A 19,289-nucleotide genomic window follows, 5' to 3' on the forward strand; every position below is an offset into this window, starting at 1 on the left:
TTTATCAACTCGGCACCTTAGCCCTTAGGCTCTGGGAGCGACTCGCGGTCCACTCTCCTTATCCTTGATCTTTGCCCATGCCGAAGAGGCAATTGGGTCTCATGTGGTGCCAAGGTCTTTTATCAGCTCGACACTTTAACCCTTGGCTCTAAGAGCGACTTTGTAGTCCACTCTCCTTAATATTATTTGGCAGATGTGCGGCCTGACATTTCCGCCTACGTGGTTCTCATATGGATGCTTCTACATCATCCCGTGGGATTATCTTCCTAGGTGAGTGCTTGCGAGACCACGACGTACATGTTCTGCCCCCCCCCCCCCCCTTGTGAGGGCATAATGTTGTTGTTGGTGCGAATCAGCAGTTCAGGGCCATGGCTGTGCTGCATCAGCCTCGTAATGACACCGGTCGTCCACTCCTACGAGAAACCATAGGGAGCTTGACCTGCGGAGGCAGCTCTACTGACTGTAGGTCGCCGACTTGCTCGGGAGCCTTGAGGGGCTTGACCCGTAAGGGCATTCACATAGTTCATAAGCCGCTAACTCACGCAGGAGCCGCGAAGGGTTCAATCTGTAGGGGAGACCTCGCGGAGAGGACTAATGAGGCTTATTCGGGCTGAAATAAAGTCGGTAGAGTTGCTTATTCTGTTGGCCATCAACTTCCTACAGGAACCATGATTGGCTTGACTTGTAGGGGCAGCCTTACTCCGAGGTGCCTGTTGCTAGACTGCTAGTTGTTAAGGTTGTTCTGCTATTGCCTATTTTGCATCAACATGAATACGTCGAGCTGCTCCCGTGCTCACATCTGGAAATTCATGCTTCATCTCATGGAATTGCCGTGCTTCAATCCCAGTGGGAACTGCTGATGGCTCTACCGCGGGGAGATGGGCGTTCACATGCGGTAGCAGGGTATTTATCTGGGGTACTAGGGATGCTGAGTTCGGTTTGCACTTGTTTATTGTCACAGGGGGGTTCTCTAGGTTCATCATAAATGTTTTTGCCCCCTAGTAATCGGTATTCGTTATGGGTGTTGATGCTGCTCAAAAGTGCCTTTGAGTTCATAAAAATGGAAATTAGAAAGTGAAAACTTTAATTTCTAAAAGGTGAGATCTTTAGTTTTCTAGAAGATGAGAACTTAGCCTTTTAGAAGGTGAGAACTTAGCTTCTTGTAGCATTTCCCACAGATGGCACCAATTGATGAAGGGTTTTTTGGCAACACCTTGTTGTTCTGACTACTTCCCGGTGTCTGATGACTCAGAGGTCGAGCTGGAGTATTTCTGCTGGATAAAGGCTTGGATGTTGAACTGACTGGATTGAATTAAGAGGCTACTTGGGTGCCGAGATGGGTAGCTCTTCGAAGAGACCTGCAAGGAAACAATGTTAGAGGACCCGGGGTGAATTTCTCGGCACGGTCGCTCCGATGCTTAAGTCAGTACTGGGTTGTGCGAGCTAAAAGTTTGTATCCTAGAGAGCTTGGATGTAAGTAACCGCGCGTACCCCTTCGTGTCATTGGGGTTAGTGCCCATATATAGGCTTTGTTTGGCGTGGGCTTCACGCACCGCATCTGAGATTTTCGGGAGGTTGCCTAACTGGTCTGATATTTCCGGAGGTAATCGCCACACACATTGGTCATCCTCTCGGAACACTCGGTACGTGGACCAACTTCTGAGAAACTTGGGAGTGTCGGGATATGCATACCGAATTTGTTGGCGAGCACAACTCATAAGTTGCCTCTTGGACCTCAGTCAGGTTGGTAAGCCCTCGAGGGAGGTCGCTCCTCACGTCGAGGTCACATCGGCCAGTGACGAGATGCTACAGGTCGGCCCTAGACGAGGTGCTCCTAGCCGGCCTAAGTTGTGGTCGAAGTCTCTAGGTTGGCGGTAAAGGCAGGTCGCTAGGTGGGGGCGAAGACGAACTACGATTTGGGACTCCAAATTATCACCTAGGTGGCGTCCAACTGTTTAGGGATGCCATGTGTCACAATTACATTAGATGACCAAATCTGCCCTCATCAGGTATATGCTTTTTACTGTGTCCAACAAGAGTTGAGAGTTCCATGTTGGAAACAACAAGATAAGCCTTCAATGATATGACAGGGGATTTTATAATTTGAAATATAGAGCTGATTGTCAAAGCTTTATTGATTTTTGAACCAACTTGCAGCATAATTTTAAATGTTGAGTTGGCACATACTATAATTTTCCCAAAGTAAAAACTATGATTTGGATGTGAGGCTAAAAACTGCACATAGTGCATAGCGGGCTGGGCAACTTATCACAAGTGAACACGGTAGTGCTTTGTACTCTAACGTGTTCACTTGTGATAAGTTGCCCACCCCAAGGTGCATGATTTTGTCTCTAACCAATTTGGGGTAGAGGTCAAGACAAGCGTTTAATTGTATTGTAAGGGAAATTGTCTAAAACTCGTCATGAGTTTTTGAGCACCCAACATTTCAAAACATCTCGGAAACCCATGTTAATGTGAGGGAGATTTTGTTTTCCAAAACTCACCATCCAGGGAATACTTTGGCTGTTTGCAGAAAACAGCCTAGGCTTTTTGATTTATCTCTTTATGTGTGACATGTATTCACTGCCAAACGTTGGAGTAAAGTTGGCGGAAAATTCCTGATAAGTACCTTGTACTTTAGGCCGAGTGCCAATTTAGTACCTGAACTTTAAAACGCGACAATCTAGTACCCGAACTTTCATTTTGCGGCAATCTAGTACGCTATGTTAATTAACCGTCAAATAGCATGCAAAAAGACAAAAATACCCTTCAAGTGTAAACTCCCAACCTTCCACAATTACATACTTGTTTAACTACTTCACCAATGAAGCACTGGAGTGTACTACGCTGATCTCTGGCGGTGGTAGTGGCAGCAAGGGTGGTGCTACTTCTTTCTCTGCACTGGGAGCAATGATTCCCATGCTGCAACCCCCACTGCCAAGTTCGGTCCACTCGCCCAGATTCTTCAAGCCTCCTCCGCCATAGTCAACCATGTTGAAAGAAGCACCACTGAAGACAAAGCAGCCTATTATACCACAACCTCCATCTCTGCATCCAACTAACCAGACTAAGCAGAAACCTCCTATTAGAAATTACCTGCCATCACCACCAATCCATCATTATCCTTACGCATCACCACCACCACCAACTCATTATTCTGGTTATGCCTCACCTCACCTCCTCCCTATCTTCCTTCTCCTCGAACCCATCACCTTTATACACAACCATTGCCACCTCCACCACATATTGGGGTGCCGCCACCAATCCATCATTATACAACGCCTCCACTCGCAGAAGAATTCTACCCACCTCCAACCAGTGCTATGCCACCACATGTTTCTATCTCTCTCTCACCTCCATTTGGGTGCGTCATAGAATCACCTCCTTTGCCACCAAGTCATGCTTCCCAACCACCATCACCACCACCAGAAGCCTGGTCCAAGTTGCCTTATGTAACCAATGAACATGGGAGTAAGTAGGAATTTGGAAGTGATTTCAAATCGCTGAGATCAGCTGGGATCGATGTGTTGAATTTGTTTGTTATCGGAGAGAACAAGCCTCTACAGCGGATTGAGGACAGTAGCTCACCCAGCTTCTCTTGTAAGTAGAAGCCGCAGATGCCACCTGGATTCTTTCTGTAAGGATGGTCGCTGCATTGCATCCCCTCCCCTATGTTGTCCACTGCTCCTCCACCACCACCACCCTTGTCGATCACTATCATCTTAATCCCAATCTCGATAGCTAAAACACTACCGCCAGTACAACCCCAATAAACATATTGTAAGCCACGTCGAACTGCTCCAAGCTCTTCATCTACCCATAGGTGGGCAGAAGTAGGCCTTGGGGATGTAACCGCCGAGGTTGTTGTTGGACAACACGATGACGGAGATGGGGGAGTTTCCGAGGTTGTTCAAAATGCCAAATTGGAAGCAGTTGTTCAAGTCCTTATCAAAGAGCCAGATCCGCAAAAATGGTATATGGGAAGATGCTGCAGAAACGGTTGGAGTTGAGGTGGAAAAGAGCTAGTCAGCCAGATCCATTGAGAGGCCAAGCTTGGGTACCTAGCAATGTCAGTGTGGTTGAGATCGATGTCAAAGTATATGGTGTAAGTTGCTAAGGCAACAGGGAACCACCTGCACACTCAGCCATTACTGCAAGCATTCTTCGATGCGACAAAGAACGTCTGGTTGATAGTGGATGGAGGCTTCACCTCCATAAAGAGATTTGGGTTCTCGGAACCTGATCTTAGGGTAATTTTAAAGTTTGGGTGCTAAATCGGCACCCGACCTCAATATCGGGAATTTTCCCTTGAAAAAAGTTTAATATGACTTTTTGGTTGTGAAAAAACAAAAAGTAAAATAAAATTATCTTTTCTAAAAAATCCATCCAATAATAATAATGACTCTCCAAAAACCCTTCTCGCTCATCCCTCGCATTCTAGAATCCTTTCTCTCCCTCTCTCAAGTCTCACCCCACCCATTTCCTGCAAACTGTTGGTGGAGCATGTTTCCGATGCCAAATAGAATGGTTCTTCACTAGTGAGAGCAATATTCATAGAAAATCTCTTTTGTCTTATTCTGATTAATGTTAAATGTGGCATTTGCAACTTTTTTCACAATGTTTCTGGGAATTTCTTCAAATTTTTAACTATAGATATTAATGTTAAGCAGAGAGGAATGACTTTCTCCTACATCCAACCAAATCGGCATGGACGTAAGAAGATTCAGTTGCTTTGGTCGCCGCTGCAACATATTCATACGAGTACTCCTGTGCGGTCTGGGAGGCGCCAATGGATTCTGATTTCGATAATTTTCAGGTAAGGTTTCCGGCATCAAGCCTGTAAATTTCTCCATCTTTTTACACTTAAGATTTCACGGGTAGAATTAATGTCATCGTCATCATCCAAGTAAGGTTTTTTCCGGCATCGATTTTTTAATTTCTGAATTTGGTTCCCTGTTTTGGAATCCATTATACTTAAACTTGTCGCCATCAAGCCTGTATTTCAACCTTCTGCGCAACAAGACAAAAGTCTTAAGACTCTGAGTTTGGGTTAACAGCAGCAACATGGACGCCATGGGACAGAGATTATAATCCAACAAGGTACGAGCGAGTTGACTCATCTAACTCGGGTACTGACATCTTATAATCCACGTATCTAGTATGCATTACACGCCACAACACAACATAACACAACACGTGTCTGTCTAACATTTATTACTCTAGGTGGCAGCAGTTTCTTTAATTTGTTGACAGGTCACTCATTCCCTCTTAATTCATTATGTACATCATATACTGGTGTCTGTTCACAACTATGATTATACTGTCTTAAGCTTACGAAGAGGTTGAGGTTCGATAGACATATTTGTAAAGAAGCAGAAGGTCTATTAGGTGGACTGTTATGTTGCTAGAACAACAGCACTGTAAGTGCAAATAAACCTTATAACAATACAGGTTGAAAACTCCCCTCATCACCCTTGCCAGTTACTCTTGTTCTATGGCCATCCACAAACATAGCAGCGGAAAGAAATATGAAAATATTTATTGCACTTGCAATACTCTTCCGTGGCTTTTTTGGGTGGCATGAGTGGCATTTATCTTCATCATGATCAAAAAAAAAATTTCGTCATTCAACTCCAAGATTATCCAAAATCATTTAATGGAAGAGATTAGACTGAGCTCTAGCAACCACAAGCTGGACACACCTTTTCCCTCAACCAGTTCTCCACAGACATATGTCCATCGACTAGGTCTCAATTTCATTTCCTCCCCTTTTGGTCTGAGCATCCAGATTGTTTAAAGACCATCTCTGACATATGGGAAAATTATATGAGTGGTACCCCAGCTTTTCAAATCATTTCAAAATTGAAACAATGTAAACAACAAAAAAAATTTGGTCTCACACAAGACCAACTCCAAAGGCTCTCAAGTCACATCTCTAGTCTCCAAATGAGCATAGGCTCCGACGCAGACTCAAACCAATTAAACCTCCTTGTACAAGAATACTACTACTAGCTTAGGAAAAGATGAGCAATTATAGAGGTTGAACTCAAGGGAGCTCTCTGGCTAAGGGATGGAGGCAAGAACATCAAATTCTTTCAGCAAGAATATAAAAAATAATATAGAATGGATAAAAAAAAGCATACGATACCTGGACTTCCAACAAGGTTGAAATAGCAAAAATCTTCAAGAATATCATTTTGGAAGTTGGAGGAGTGGATGAAAATTTTGATCCCTCATCATTAGACACTCTCTCTCCCTCAGCTTCAAAACAACCATGTGATCTCATTGATGCAACCACCAACTTATGAAGAAGTCTCGGTAGCTGCACCCTCGTAAAGCCCTAGGCCCAGATGGATTTATAGCTTTCTTCTACCAACAATACTGGAATACAATAGGAAACGATATCTATAACATGGTGGTCATTTCTTCAATTTTGAGCTTTTACCTAAGGAGATAAATAATACTAATTTGGTTTTTGTTCCAAAGAACAACCAACCAATGGATGCAGCCAGTTACAGGCCAATTAGCGTTTGCAACGTGCTCTACAAGATCATTTCCAAATGGCTAGTCATGAGATTACAACCAATGCTGCAGGAGATTATCTCACCATTTAAGACAAGTTTTTAAAGGAGAGGCAAATTGTTGACAACAATCTTCTAGTAAGGGAAGGGAAGTTGCACATATGATGAAAGCTCAGAAAAGAGGTAAGGGATACATAGCCCTCAAATTTGACATGTTGAAAGCATTTGATAGACTGGAGTGGGAATTTTTACAAGAGACTCTACATAAAATGAATTTTCCCAGTAAATGGTACAATCTAATACATCAGTGCATCTCCACTCCCTCTTTTCCCATCAAATTAGGAGGGGAAGCCCATGGCTACTTTCATCTCAAAAGGAGGCCTTCATCAAGGAGACCTATTCTTGCCTTATTTATTTATTATTGGCATGGAGGTTCTCACCTAATTTCTAAACAATGCGCCTAATTCAGGTCTCATAGAAGGTACCAAATTATGTCATGATGGCACACCTATCACACATCTTTTCTTGGGAAAAGTACGGAAGCACACAATGCAGAATTCTGAATTCCAGCCGCCCCCCCCTACAACTAGCCCTCTCCCCCCTATAAACCACATCCTGCCTTCACAGTCAGATGCATTCTCCCTGTACTTTGGGCCTAATAAATTTTGATCTGGGCTGATTGGTACTTCTCCCTCTTTTCTTGACAGCATGCTTTTTTGTAAAGCTGATCTACCGCAAATCAAGGCCCTCAGACAAATACTTCACAACTTTGAGAAGACATCAGGCCAGAGAATCAATTATGGGAAACCAAACTTGATGTTTAGCAGAAATGTACCACGTCAGCATCAAAAGTTCTTCTCCAAAGTTATCAAGGTGAGTAAATGCATGTGGGGCACTAAATATCTAGGTTCTAGAGTGGAAATAAATGCCAAAAATCAGATTTCCAATAAAGAATTGTTGGACCGCATACACTCTAGAATTAATTCATGGAGCTCAAAGTTACTTTCTCAACCGGGAAGAACCACATTAGTGAAGTCAGTCATACAATCCATTCCAAATTATTCAATGGCATTTATGATTCTTCCTAATACATTTCATACCCAATATGATAAGCTCACAAGGGACTTTTGGTGGCAAGCTGAATCACATAGTGTTAAGCACACAATCTCATGGCAAAAATTATGTCTTCCTAAAGCAGCCGGAGGATTAGGATTCAAGAAGAGCCTATTAATGAATAAAACTATGTTCAACAAACAGATATGGAGGTTGTTTACACAACAGAGCAGTATATGGCGCCGACTAGTTAAGGAAAAATATTTTCCTAAATGTAATCCCTTCATGGCAAAGAAAGGGCAGCAAAGCTCTAAATGGTGGAAACAAGCTCATAGTTGATTAGTTGATTTAAAGCCAAATCTACTATGGATTGTAAAAGATGGCTCATCTATATCAGCTTTTGATGATCCTTGGGTACCAACTATTCCAAGTGGAGTACCGATAGCAAGTCCTACATGTGAGTCACACACCTTGAAGCCGAAGGTAGCAGACCTTTTAAGTGGGGAATATACATGGGATCTAAGAGTGCTACAACATTTCTTTGATGAGGCTACAATGAGTCACATCACACGAATAAGACCTCAGACAGATCTAGTAAGGGACCAAATGATTTGGAAAAGAACCAATTCTGGGGTTTTTGCAGTTAAATCTGTGTATAAAAGTTTTCTCTCATTATTGCCTTCTCCTTCAGCCCCTCACTTCAATTGGAATCTGCTTTGGAAGCTTAAGATCTCTTATAGATGCCAAGGTTTTGTCTGGAAAGCGTTATGGGATGGTGTATTAACAAAGGACAAGTGTGCTAAATGGCTATCTCCACATGATCAAATTTGTTGTTTTTGTTTACAACAACAAGAAACTTTTCATCATCTCTTCTTCACGTGCTCTTATGCTAGGGCTATTTGGTGTGAAGCATAGATTGGGATTAATCCAGACGCAATGGTGATGCAACCTCTGCAACTCTTAGTTGAAGAGTGGCTTAGGTCTTTGCAACTTCAAATGACCAAGCAAGAAATCTCTTCTTACTTTGGGAAATTTTGTGTGATGGTATATCTAATATGGCAAGCACACAACAAGAAAATATTTGATGGATTTGAGATGGTGCCTTTTGATATAATAAGCAAAGCCAAATACTACATCTCTGGTGATAGCAATCTATTGGCAAGGGGTGTGCAAGAACAATGCATTAACATGATCAGTGTAGGGGATTGTGCTACTCTTCACATAGATGGCTCATTTAACCCAAACACAGGTGCTGCAGGACAAGAAGACACCAATAGAAACTTCACAATAGCTGAAGGAAGAAGTTGTTGGGCCGTAGAAAGTTATGATGCAGAGCTTCGTGCCTTAGCTAGTGGTCTAGAAGCAGCTTCAACAGCCAATATAGTTGATATAACAATATATTCTGATTGTCAAAAACTAGTTAATCTCTTCACAATTCACACCAAACCAAGTTCATGGGTAGAACAGATGCATTGGGCTCACATCCGGAGGCTGCTGCTTAGTTTTCAATCCTTCTTGCTTATTGATGTAAATAGACATTTAAATCCAATGGCCCATCTTTTTGCTTGCTTTGCTCGTAAGGGTAAAGTCATTCCAGCATATCATTCTACTGTGAAAAAAGAAAAGAAAAAGAAAAAAGCAGCAGTCTGATTCGTCATTTTTAATTGTTTTTTTTTTTGTTTAATTGTGGATTTTACATGGCTCTTCCCCATCCCTCTCAGGTTTAATGCAAAATTTCCTTTGATTTTATCGATTGAATTCGGTTATTTGGGTTTCGTCTTTCCAACCCTGCTTAGACTATTGGGGTTTTCAACTCAGAATTTGAGAATATGCTCTGTTTGTTTTATAGACTAGACATTGCGTTCTTAATCGTTTTGTGGTGGGTGAAGGTGTTGAAGATATGAAAGGAGATTTTAACAGCAACAAACCAACCGTAATAGGAAAGGTTAAATAGATTGTTTTGCGTTTTCTTAGTGCTTATTTTGTCATTACGAAAATTAAGATGCGCATGATTGACTTGAGATTTCTGTGTGGTTATGATTATGAAGAGAAGAGGGAATGACTAGTGGGAAGTGGTTAATGATTAGAAGGGCAAGAAGAGAGAGGAAGGGGATGCACAGCCAATGGTGATTTGGGAAAGACTCCGTCTCCGTTGTAGCAGGGGAGACCAAAGAGCGAGAAGACCGAAAGAAATGAAGAATAAAAAGGAGAGAGAGGGAGGGGAATTGCAGCAGCGCTACCTTGATTCCGGTGGGATGCTTGTTGAAGAGGGTGAATATATTCTGAAGAGGATTCAGGGTTCATAGAACACGAGCGAGCTCTGTTAACTGTTATTATGTAGATGTAATATATTCTGTTTTCTGAGGATTTATGATATTCTATGAGCCAGTTGAATCGGCAAAGCCTCAGTGGGCCAGTAGAGGATTCGAATGTGGTCTGTATTTTTTGATGCACGCACGTAGACCACATACTTTTTTTGGCTGTCTGCTCATTTACACATATGCCACCAACCATACAAGGGCGGGCGAGCCGAGAGCGAGAGAGAGAGAAAGAGAGAGAGAAGGGGATGTTCCTCTCAGGTACAAGCGCTCAGCTAGTTCCCTTCTCAAAAGCCGTTACCAGCACCAGACACGGCCTTCGTTTCCCTTCTCTTTTTCAGTTTCCTTGCCCTGCACAGGGAGCCCAAAAACCAACTTTCTTCCCTTCTTCTTCAATATCTCGATTCACTGTCAACTGCAAAGCGAGTGTAGGTGAAGATGATTGGCTCTCTACCACCTCCCCCTACGACGTTCTCGGGGTCGACCGAGACTGCTCGCCGGCTGACATCAAAGCTGCTTTCCGAACCAAAGTACGTGTACTATTCTAATAATTCCTTAATCCCCTCCCTTTCCTTTCAGTTTTTGAAAAGCTAGAAAGCAAGTTTCCATGATTGGTTTCTATTATTATTGGTAAAACTCAGGTAAAGCAGTTTCATCCCGACGTTTGCAAAGATGCTAGGGACTCGGATACAATGATCCGACGGGTGATTCAGGCATACGAGGTATTGCTGATTACTGATTGTAACAACACATCAAGCGTTGTTTAGAACAAGATGGATGGGTCTCAAATGTTTTGCTTGATTTCTAGTTGTTTCCTTGGTAGGTTTCAGTACTCTTCTATTAAAAGCAAAGTGATTGAAATGATTCACAAAATACTACTGTTTAATTATGGGTGCAGATGTTGTCGAAATACCACCAATCTGAGACTACTTTGAGGTAAATTGGGTATCGAGTTTGATTAGTAAATTGGAGAATGTGCGAATGTTAAACCTCCTTTTGATCCTTGATTTTAGCAAATAACTGTTGATTGTGCTTAAATTTTTGAATCTTTCGTGCTATATACACGATTCTGCTTTGGGTTCTTTCTTTTATATCCAAACGCTCTCATTGGATGAGTGGCAAGGGGAGGCCTCTTTATAATGTCGGCTCAGGATCAGTGCCCGAGTTCTACTAACAGGTTTTCGGCCTTCCTGAATTGTTTTTAACCATTTCCCCACCGCATTGCAAAGGAAAAGTTGGTGGTTTCTGTGATTGTATGTTAAGGTCTACTAATATTGTTCTGTTATGCTTGGTCCATTTTTATGCTCATCGAGATTTCTTTTTCTTATCTAATCCTTTCAACCATTCAATATAGAATTTTGGATTAGTTTTCGTTGTTTCATTTTGAGTCAGTTTATACATTGCTCTGACCACTGGATGCACATGCAGGGAGAGTTTGGATCCTTTTGATGAGCCAGAATGTGAGGCATTGGATCTATTTGTCAATGAGTCTATTTGTCTTGGGAAAGGTATCAAATGCTTCATTCTATTTCTGTTTTTTCCTGTTTAATTTGTCATACAGCTCCTTCATACAACTTTGAAGGAATAACTGCAGTACATCTCACATAGTGAAGAATCATTTCCATTGGTTGATTCTTTGTCTACATAGAGGGCTGACATTATTGGTTAAAAAGTTAATCACATCCATTGCTTGGTGCTTAAATATTTTCACTCTTCCCTTTTATCTACTTTTTGCAGGATGCCCTTATTCTTGCGTAAAAACAGCACCTCATGCCTTCTCATTCATGTCTTCAACTGGTACTGCACGTGTAACTTCTCAAGGTCGGACTTCATCCTTTCTAAGTTTCTATTTCATGGATAGCTCTTTACACGTGCACTATATAGTGTTCTTCATGTATGCCTGTAGAATACATGCTTTGCACTATGTCAAGGAACAAGCATGAAGGGGTAGTTTAAATCAAGTTGAATTACAAAGGGGATAATCCCCCTTTATGCTGGAAAAGGTTATGTGAAGATATTTAACACCTGAATGTTAGAATTACCCATTTGAAGATCTCAAAGATGCCCTAACGAGGAAAGCAGGATAGAAAGTCAGGCATCTATCTTCAGAAAAATGGCCACACTACTGCCTTAGACTCATGAGAACTGCATTGAACTATATTAAGTTATCAAGGATGAGCCGATGAGCATACATATGATGAGGGTGGCCATCCTGTATGCTAATTAATTTGGAAGAGGTAAGGGAAATGTGGTGGAACCCTCTAGCTTGGACAGGCTCACTATCTTGAATTGAAATACATGATTTTCTATTTCAGGGTTGCAGTTGTATTTTATTTTAACTCATAGTTACCTTCCTCCAGCAGTTGTTTCATTTCAGTAACAACAATTTATATTTTTAGCAGGTCATGATGAAGATTACCAAGTCCAGGTTGCAGTTAGCCAGTGCCCAAGAAGTTGTATTCATTATGTCACACCTTCTCAAAGAATTATTCTTGAGGAGCTACTTGAAAGGTTGTATTTTATTTTTGCCACACTTTTTTATGAATTCTTGAGCATTTCAACTTATGATGTATATTGTTTTAAAATTCTTGTTCTCATTTTCTTTGTTTATTTTCATTGTTGCAGTATCTTGTGCATGACTTATAACAGTTCGGCGGAGGCAGACTTGCTTTATTCTCTCATTACTAAAGCTCAATTTGAGAACAACAGGTATCAGAAACCCAAGAAGCAACCAAAAGCTTCCACACAACATGTAGATTGGTTTTGATGATTAATTGTCAACGGTCATTTCCTGGTATATATTTGAAGTTGTTCTTTAGCTAGTGATACCACAATCTAGATGGAGTATAGATAGATGCTAACTACCTAATGTTGCCTTGGACAAATTCAATGGTAATGGACCTAATGGTAAGGTGTGGTACCTATGCCCCTTTTCTTACTCTGGCTTTGGTTCCAGGAATTGATTCCTTTTCTTGTTTCCTAATGCATGTGTTGACATCTTCACAAGATTTTTTGCTGGTTAGGAAAAGGAAAAACACTTGGTGATGCTCGAAAATACAAATAGAAATTGAAAGAAATAAGGGCATTATCCAATGTTGTTCCCAGTTATCTGGGGTATGGACTACATATTGACCTGACCTTTTTTTTTGTCCTCCACACAAAGTGGCCACTTTTATACTCCAACCTATGTTCTCATGCTTCAGCCTGAGATTTTTACCAAATTTTCCAAGAAATTCAAGGAAATGCCTCTGTAAATTACTCATATGAAATATGCTAAAATACCTATTTTTTGTAATTTCCATATACTCTTTATTACCTTTAGTGTTGAACTTTCCACTACCAAAAAAAAAAAAAACGTAGCTTTTAAAGTATGATAATTGGCATGTTCTTTTACTTTTACTCTGAAAATTACAAAGAGGTGGAAAGTTGTGGACAGTTACAAGATTTTTAATCTGTTTATTATGCCACCAACAACTAGCATGTTATGGTTCATGTGTTCTTTGGAAAACACCAAATTCAACTTTGGTGAAAGGAAAATGCCATATTTAACTTTTATCTCCGTATAGATCATGTTCGGTTGCAGGGCTGGCTGTTCAAGACAGGCCCATGCTTAACTGTTGTAATTCTTGTTATGCAGTGTAGTTGTTAATCGGATACTCTAACCTACTCTTGTCATGAGACTCTTTTTTGTTTTCCTGTCTCTTTGGCTCAGTTTGGAAGGAGTGCAAATGCGAATATGTAGAGTGCAAAACCTTGTATTTTGTATTATTTTGTTTGTATTTATACTGTACATATTTGCATTTGTACTCCTTCCAAACTAAGCCTTTGGTTCAAAAATTGCTCCTTTAAGGGGAGGGGGTGTTCGGTAGCATTTGTACAAATGCAAATTGTTTGTATTATTTTGTTTGCATTTGTATTATTTGCATTGTATTTATACTGTACATATTTGCATTTGGTTCAAAAAATGCAACTAAGCCTTTGGTTCAAAAATGCAACTAGCATTTGTACAAATGCAAATTGTTTGTATTATTTTGTTTGCATTTGTATTATTTTGTATTATTTGCATTTGTATTTATACTGTACATATTTGCATTTGTAACATGGTATTGAATAATCAGATCAAAACATGTATTTGAAGCCAGATTCAAGAACATGTTTTTGAATTTAGTTTTAAAAACAAAAAATATACACAACCAAGAACATGTTTTTTGTGTTTTTATTTTAAGAAACAATATCTTTTCAAATGAAATTGTTTTGACTTGATTTTAGAACCAGTAACAAGAAAAACAATTCGTGTTGTAAAATGACTCCTTAGTGGTTTGCCGCCCATCCAAAAACTCTTCATCTCCTATACATATTTCAATGGAAATTAAAATCCATACACATTTAGCGTATGTTTGGTTCCGTGGGATTTTCCTGAGAGGTGTTTTTTTAGATAAACGTTTATCTGAAAAATGCTACTTCAAATGTTTTTTTGCTTTTTGGGCATAGCACATGGTTTAGGACATCTGTGTAAATTCAGTTTTGGCCCGATGCACTTGTTGGAACTGAAATTGCAGGCGTAGGCCCGTTCTTAAATAAGCCCATGCTGGGCATCCTGGCTTTTAGGCCTACAGACTAAACCCTAATCCACGTCTCTGCTAGGACTACCCAGCTAACATGCCAATCGAGCTATTCTGATTAGTATGTGGGTTTTAGTAGTTAGTTATATTCGTTGCATACTTGTATACCCTCTCCTCTATAGTATGTCTATCTACAGATCTGTTCTTTCTCCTTTTCATTAACAGATTTCCACCGGTCATTTGATGCGATGGTTCAGTTACCTGACCCAAAGGACCCGAACCCATTGACACACCCAATTAAAGCAAACAATGTTTCTATAGAGTTTGGTCATTTGGATATGGGTTGAGCCCAGGCACGGGTTGATAAACCTACCAAGGGTACAAATTAGTTAATGCCCTTCCATAGAAATTTAGAGTCACCCATTGGGCCATTGGCTATTGAAATTTGAAAAAAATGGTTCGGGCCAACAACCGAAAGCATATCTGGACACGGAAAGACCCACGCCTGTCCTAATTCATCAAAAGGTATAACTACCCTAGTGCACTCACTCCCAAGCCTCTGCTAGATCAGGTGTAACTGTCTTTGTGGGAGGGGCAGGCATAACCGCCACTATCTTCTTTGTTAGGGCCGTCTCTGTAACAATTGAGATGGCGGTAGCAGGTGGCCGTTGGAGTGCGGTTGTCATTTGTTAAATCCCTGATCAGTCAGGTGCACCGCCTCAGATTACGAACTTCTTTGTCAGGTACAGTTATTCAGTCTTGCGACCTGGAGCCGAAGTGTTGGGGTGGTGCACGAGGTGAAGTCTTGAGTTCGGGTAGGAGATGGGTTCGGACTGACCCGAGGTGCCGGGGTGTGGCCCGGACTGACCCGAGGTGGGTCACCTCGAGCTTCGCCTTTCGCGGGGTTCCTTGTAAGGCTCGGGATTTCTAGGGAAAGCTCGGGTTCTACCTCTTGGGAAGTGTGGGTTCCTTTTGGGGAGCTCGGGGCCTCTCCTTGGGGAGCTCGGGCCTCTTCTTGGGATATGGCTATGTCGCTGTGTCGAGCTAACGCTCCTATTAGGTCATACCCGGTTACTTTCATGTGTCGCACAGCCAAGGGGTCGGGCCAAATCTACCTTCATCAAATGGCATCTGAAATCTCTGAGGGAGCTGGACCCATTCTATTTTTTTTTTCCTCGTAATTGAAACTAATTAATCAAATATAAACTCTTTTCTCAAAAAGAAGGAAAATATATCATCAATCTCCCCAAATGAGGAGACCTGATATTGAACTGTTTGTGCACTTCAAAAATTGATGTTGACTGCTCACTGTGGAACTCCAATATCCTTTGATTAGTATTGCATGTATTAGCACCAACTCTGGTCTTCCATAGCCAGAACTCTCAAGGAGTGGAAATTAAATCTAAGAATTTCTATCCAATTAGTGTGATCTGAAATGTGATAGGCCCTCTCATGGGTTGGGCGAATGTTCGATAAATGAAGCTGAAGCATGGGTCGTGTTGGAAGCATTGTCATCATAGAGGGCGATTCAAAATTTCAAATATCATCATCAACAGCCTCTGTGGATGCATTCAAAGAAGGGAACTCCGTAGCAGGCAGGTTGGCAAGCTTGGGTCATGTGATGGATGTTTCTAACTCTAGTTTGTTTTGTTTCTTTTTTTCTTTCTCCAAGCATCATTCCCCTTTTTAATTGATTTCTCCATCTATAAAAAAAATGTTTAAATTATGGAAAATAGAAACAAATTGGGCACCCAATTTGGCCCATCAAAGATTTTGATGAATGTTCATTCCAGACCCGCCAAAGTTGCAGCCTTCATTACAACACAGCAATGGGACTCGGTGTTTGTATGACATACATTCTCAAGCCTGTCAGCCATGAGATTTTACCATTACACCAAAAAGTAATCCCATAATTTGGAGTACATCATAACTGAAAACTAGAATCCTTTTAAGCTATGTTTGGTTTGATATAAAATAACAAAAATATGAAGGAAAGTTTTTCTTTTTAAAAGTAAATTCACAAAATTCTTAATTTTTTATTTCTCTTTTATTTTCTATCAAACCAAACACAACCTTAGGTGTATTGGATTGTTGTAATTGAAGGGAGGGGAGTTATGAATTGAAATTGCATGAATTATTATTTTGAGCATTTGGACATGCTCAATTCACATGAATTATAATATTTGCGAATTTTTATTTGAGCCTGTACTCTTTTGGGTTTTTTAGACTTTTCATCAAACAAAGCCAAAACCTGACATCTAATAAGTGAAAATTCGGAAGAGCCCAAATCAATTATCAGTTGGTTATTTGAAGGTTGTCTTCTTCAACTTTTTTAAATAATTTATTGGGAGCGTTTTAAAGCAGATAAATCAACTTTGGATTATAAAAAAAAAAAAAAAACAATAAAATCAGCTTAGCTGAATCTTTAACTCAGCATTTCCAAACGCTCCCTTTGGATATATCTCTACCTGATCTGATATAATTCGATTCGATTTGATTTAAATATATTCACTTATATATACTTAAAAATTATATTATATCATTGAAGTTGGGCTTAATGTTATATTTTTCACTAAATGTTAAAGTTTTATACAAGTAATTTTTAATTCATTTTGTTCATAAAATATATTATTAAAGTCATTTTTACTCATCTTATTAATAATATATAATATTTTGGTCATTTTTAGTCTAATTTATTTGTACTATTTAATATTCGATTATAATCAGAATTCAATTTGAATCCACTAGATATTTGGTAGATATGATCCCATTCGTCCCCATCCGTTGCAGCCCTATTTTATATAGATTTCCCCACCTTTTTTTACCATTTCCTTCAAACCGATATGGCATAAAAATGGAGAATATATATATAAATATATATGGTTGAATTCAGATCCCCCCGGTTGAATCTTTGGATTGGATCAAATCCTAAGGGTCAGATTCGGATCACCCCTATGCCTTATCCAATCTGATGTGTTATATATTTATAAATATATATATATACATATATATATATATGTTATTTATTTATTTATAAATATATTATTTATATTGTATTTTTATAAATTTGTTATATTATTTATTTTTTTATAAAAAACATATATATATGGTGAAAATAATTAAAAAATACTTGTATCTTTTGTTTTTTCTTTATTTAAATTAGTATACTTTATTTTATTTTTAATAGTTTATTAATTAAAAAAACAAATTGAATCAAATCAATCCAATAGGTTTCGAATTCAGATTGAGTCATATCAGATCCAATCGGATCCATCATAAACAGTATTGAATCCGATCCGATCCGTTTTCATTCCAAATTTTGTAAACCAAGTCTGAACCCGCCTGGCCGCCCCCTATCCAAAAAAATAACCAAATCCTGTAAATCGAAATCTCGCTTGTAAGAGTCGGATACTATGAATCCAGATCTACTCACACCGATTTCAGAACATGTTCCAACCGCACATCGAGAACATCTTCGTATTTGTATTTTATTAAATATCGAAGATGTTACCAATAGACGGTAACATGTGGCTGTGATGTCGATATGCAGAGCGCTCTGTAAGGAGCAAATCCCAGTTCGGATACTATATATATCATCACTCATGATTGTTGTATTTTAGGGTTAGGGTTTAGAAAGGAGAGGAAGGAGCATAGCTAAGAGAGAGAGGCGGAGAAGAGGGAAGGAGCATAGCTAAGAGAGAGAGGCGGAGAAGAGGGAAGGAGTACATCCATGGCGACGCCGATAGAGTCCGTTCAATGTTTTGGTCGAAAGAAAACGGCCGTCGCCGTTACCTACTGCAAGCGCGGGAGGGGTCTGATCAAGATTAACGGCTGTCCGATCGAGTTGGTGGAGCCGGAGATCCTCCGTTATAAAGCTTTCGAGCCTATTCTTCTGCTCGGTAGGCACCGGTTCTCCGGCGTCGATATGCGAATCCGAGTAAGAGGTGGTGGGCACACCTCGCAGATATATGCAATTCGACAGAGCATCGCCAAGGCGTTGGTTGCGTACTACCAGAAGTACGTAGACGAACAGTCGAAGAAGGAGATCAAAGACATTCTGGTGAGGTACGACCGAACACTGCTTGTTGCGGATCCTCGGCGTTGCGAGCCCAAGAAATTCGGTGGGCGGGGTGCTCGTGCGAGGTTCCAGAAATCATACCGTTGAGGAACGAGGTTTGCTGTTGGAGAGACTTCTCTTTCTGGAGTCGAATCGTTGGCTCACTCTTTTTGGTTCGTATCGGTTAGGGCTTCTTTAAGGAGCGATCCAGTGACATTATGCTATGGAGTTTGTTTGAGTTTGAAATTTTTGAACATTGGATGGTATAGTGCTTTAATTATGCAATGTTAGAGTTTAGAATTCCGTATCAAAGTGATGTTTTGTTTCATTGCTATTTATGTTTACTTGCAGTTGTAGTTGAGTATTCTACTAACTCTTATCTGAATGTTTCTCGTGGATGAGTATCATTGTGATTAAAGGAAGTTGCAGATATGTGATATCCTCCTGTTTTGGTTAAGCCTGATCTGGGGGTTTTGTGTTTCTGAGACTTTACTGGAGTCGAATCGTTGGTTCACTCTTTTTGGTTCGTATCGGTTAGGGCTTCTTTAAGGAACGATCCAGTGACATTATGCTATGGAGTTTGTTTGAGTTTGAAATTTTTGAACATTGGATGGTATAGTACTTTAATTATGCAATGTTAGAGTTTAGAATTCCGTATCAAAGTGATGTTTTGTTTCATTGCTATTTATGTTTACTTGCAGTGGTAGTTGAGTATTCTACTAATTCTTCTCTGAATGTTTCTCGTGGATGAGTATCATTGTGATTAGAGGAAGTTGCA

The 19,289-nt window shown here is 40.2% G+C and overlaps 2 protein-coding genes across 12 annotated transcripts; both read left to right on the forward strand.

Annotated features, from left to right (window-relative positions):
* Positions 1–2,885: 2,885 nt before the first annotated feature.
* On the forward strand, positions 2,886–18,839 carry LOC104596485 (Chaperone DnaJ-domain superfamily protein). Of its 11 annotated transcripts, none has more exons than XM_088895240.1 (12): positions 4,311–4,538; positions 4,671–4,816; positions 4,995–5,100; positions 6,487–6,704; positions 7,229–10,422; positions 10,534–10,614; positions 10,791–10,828; positions 11,321–11,400; positions 11,630–11,713; positions 12,295–12,403; positions 12,518–12,601; positions 15,899–18,839. In XM_088895240.1, the coding sequence occupies exons 5-12, from the start codon at positions 10,075–10,077 to the stop codon at positions 15,972–15,974; spliced, it is 900 nt and encodes a 299-aa protein (XP_088751366.1). In that variant the 5' UTR covers positions 4,311–4,538; positions 4,671–4,816; positions 4,995–5,100; positions 6,487–6,704; positions 7,229–10,074; the 3' UTR covers positions 15,975–18,839. The 11 variants fall into 11 exon arrangements, with proteins under 11 accessions (XP_088751363.1, XP_088751364.1, XP_088751366.1 ...); XM_088895243.1 differs by having other exon boundaries at positions 6,595–6,704; XM_088895235.1 differs by having other exon boundaries at positions 4,671–6,704; positions 7,229–9,519; positions 9,623–10,422.
* On the forward strand, positions 18,056–18,839 carry LOC104596484 (small ribosomal subunit protein uS9-like). The gene has a single exon (XM_010257664.3). It carries the CDS (start codon positions 18,185–18,187, stop codon positions 18,617–18,619), a length of 435 nt encoding a protein of 144 aa, XP_010255966.1. The 5' UTR covers positions 18,056–18,184; the 3' UTR covers positions 18,620–18,839.
* Positions 18,840–19,289: the final 450 nt, after the last annotated feature.

The sequence above is a fragment of the Nelumbo nucifera genome, chromosome 1, assembly GCF_055504915.1.
Source record: "Nelumbo nucifera cultivar China Antique chromosome 1, China Antique-T2T, whole genome shotgun sequence".
In the NCBI taxonomy this organism is placed as follows: Eukaryota; Viridiplantae; Streptophyta; class Magnoliopsida; order Proteales; family Nelumbonaceae; genus Nelumbo; species Nelumbo nucifera.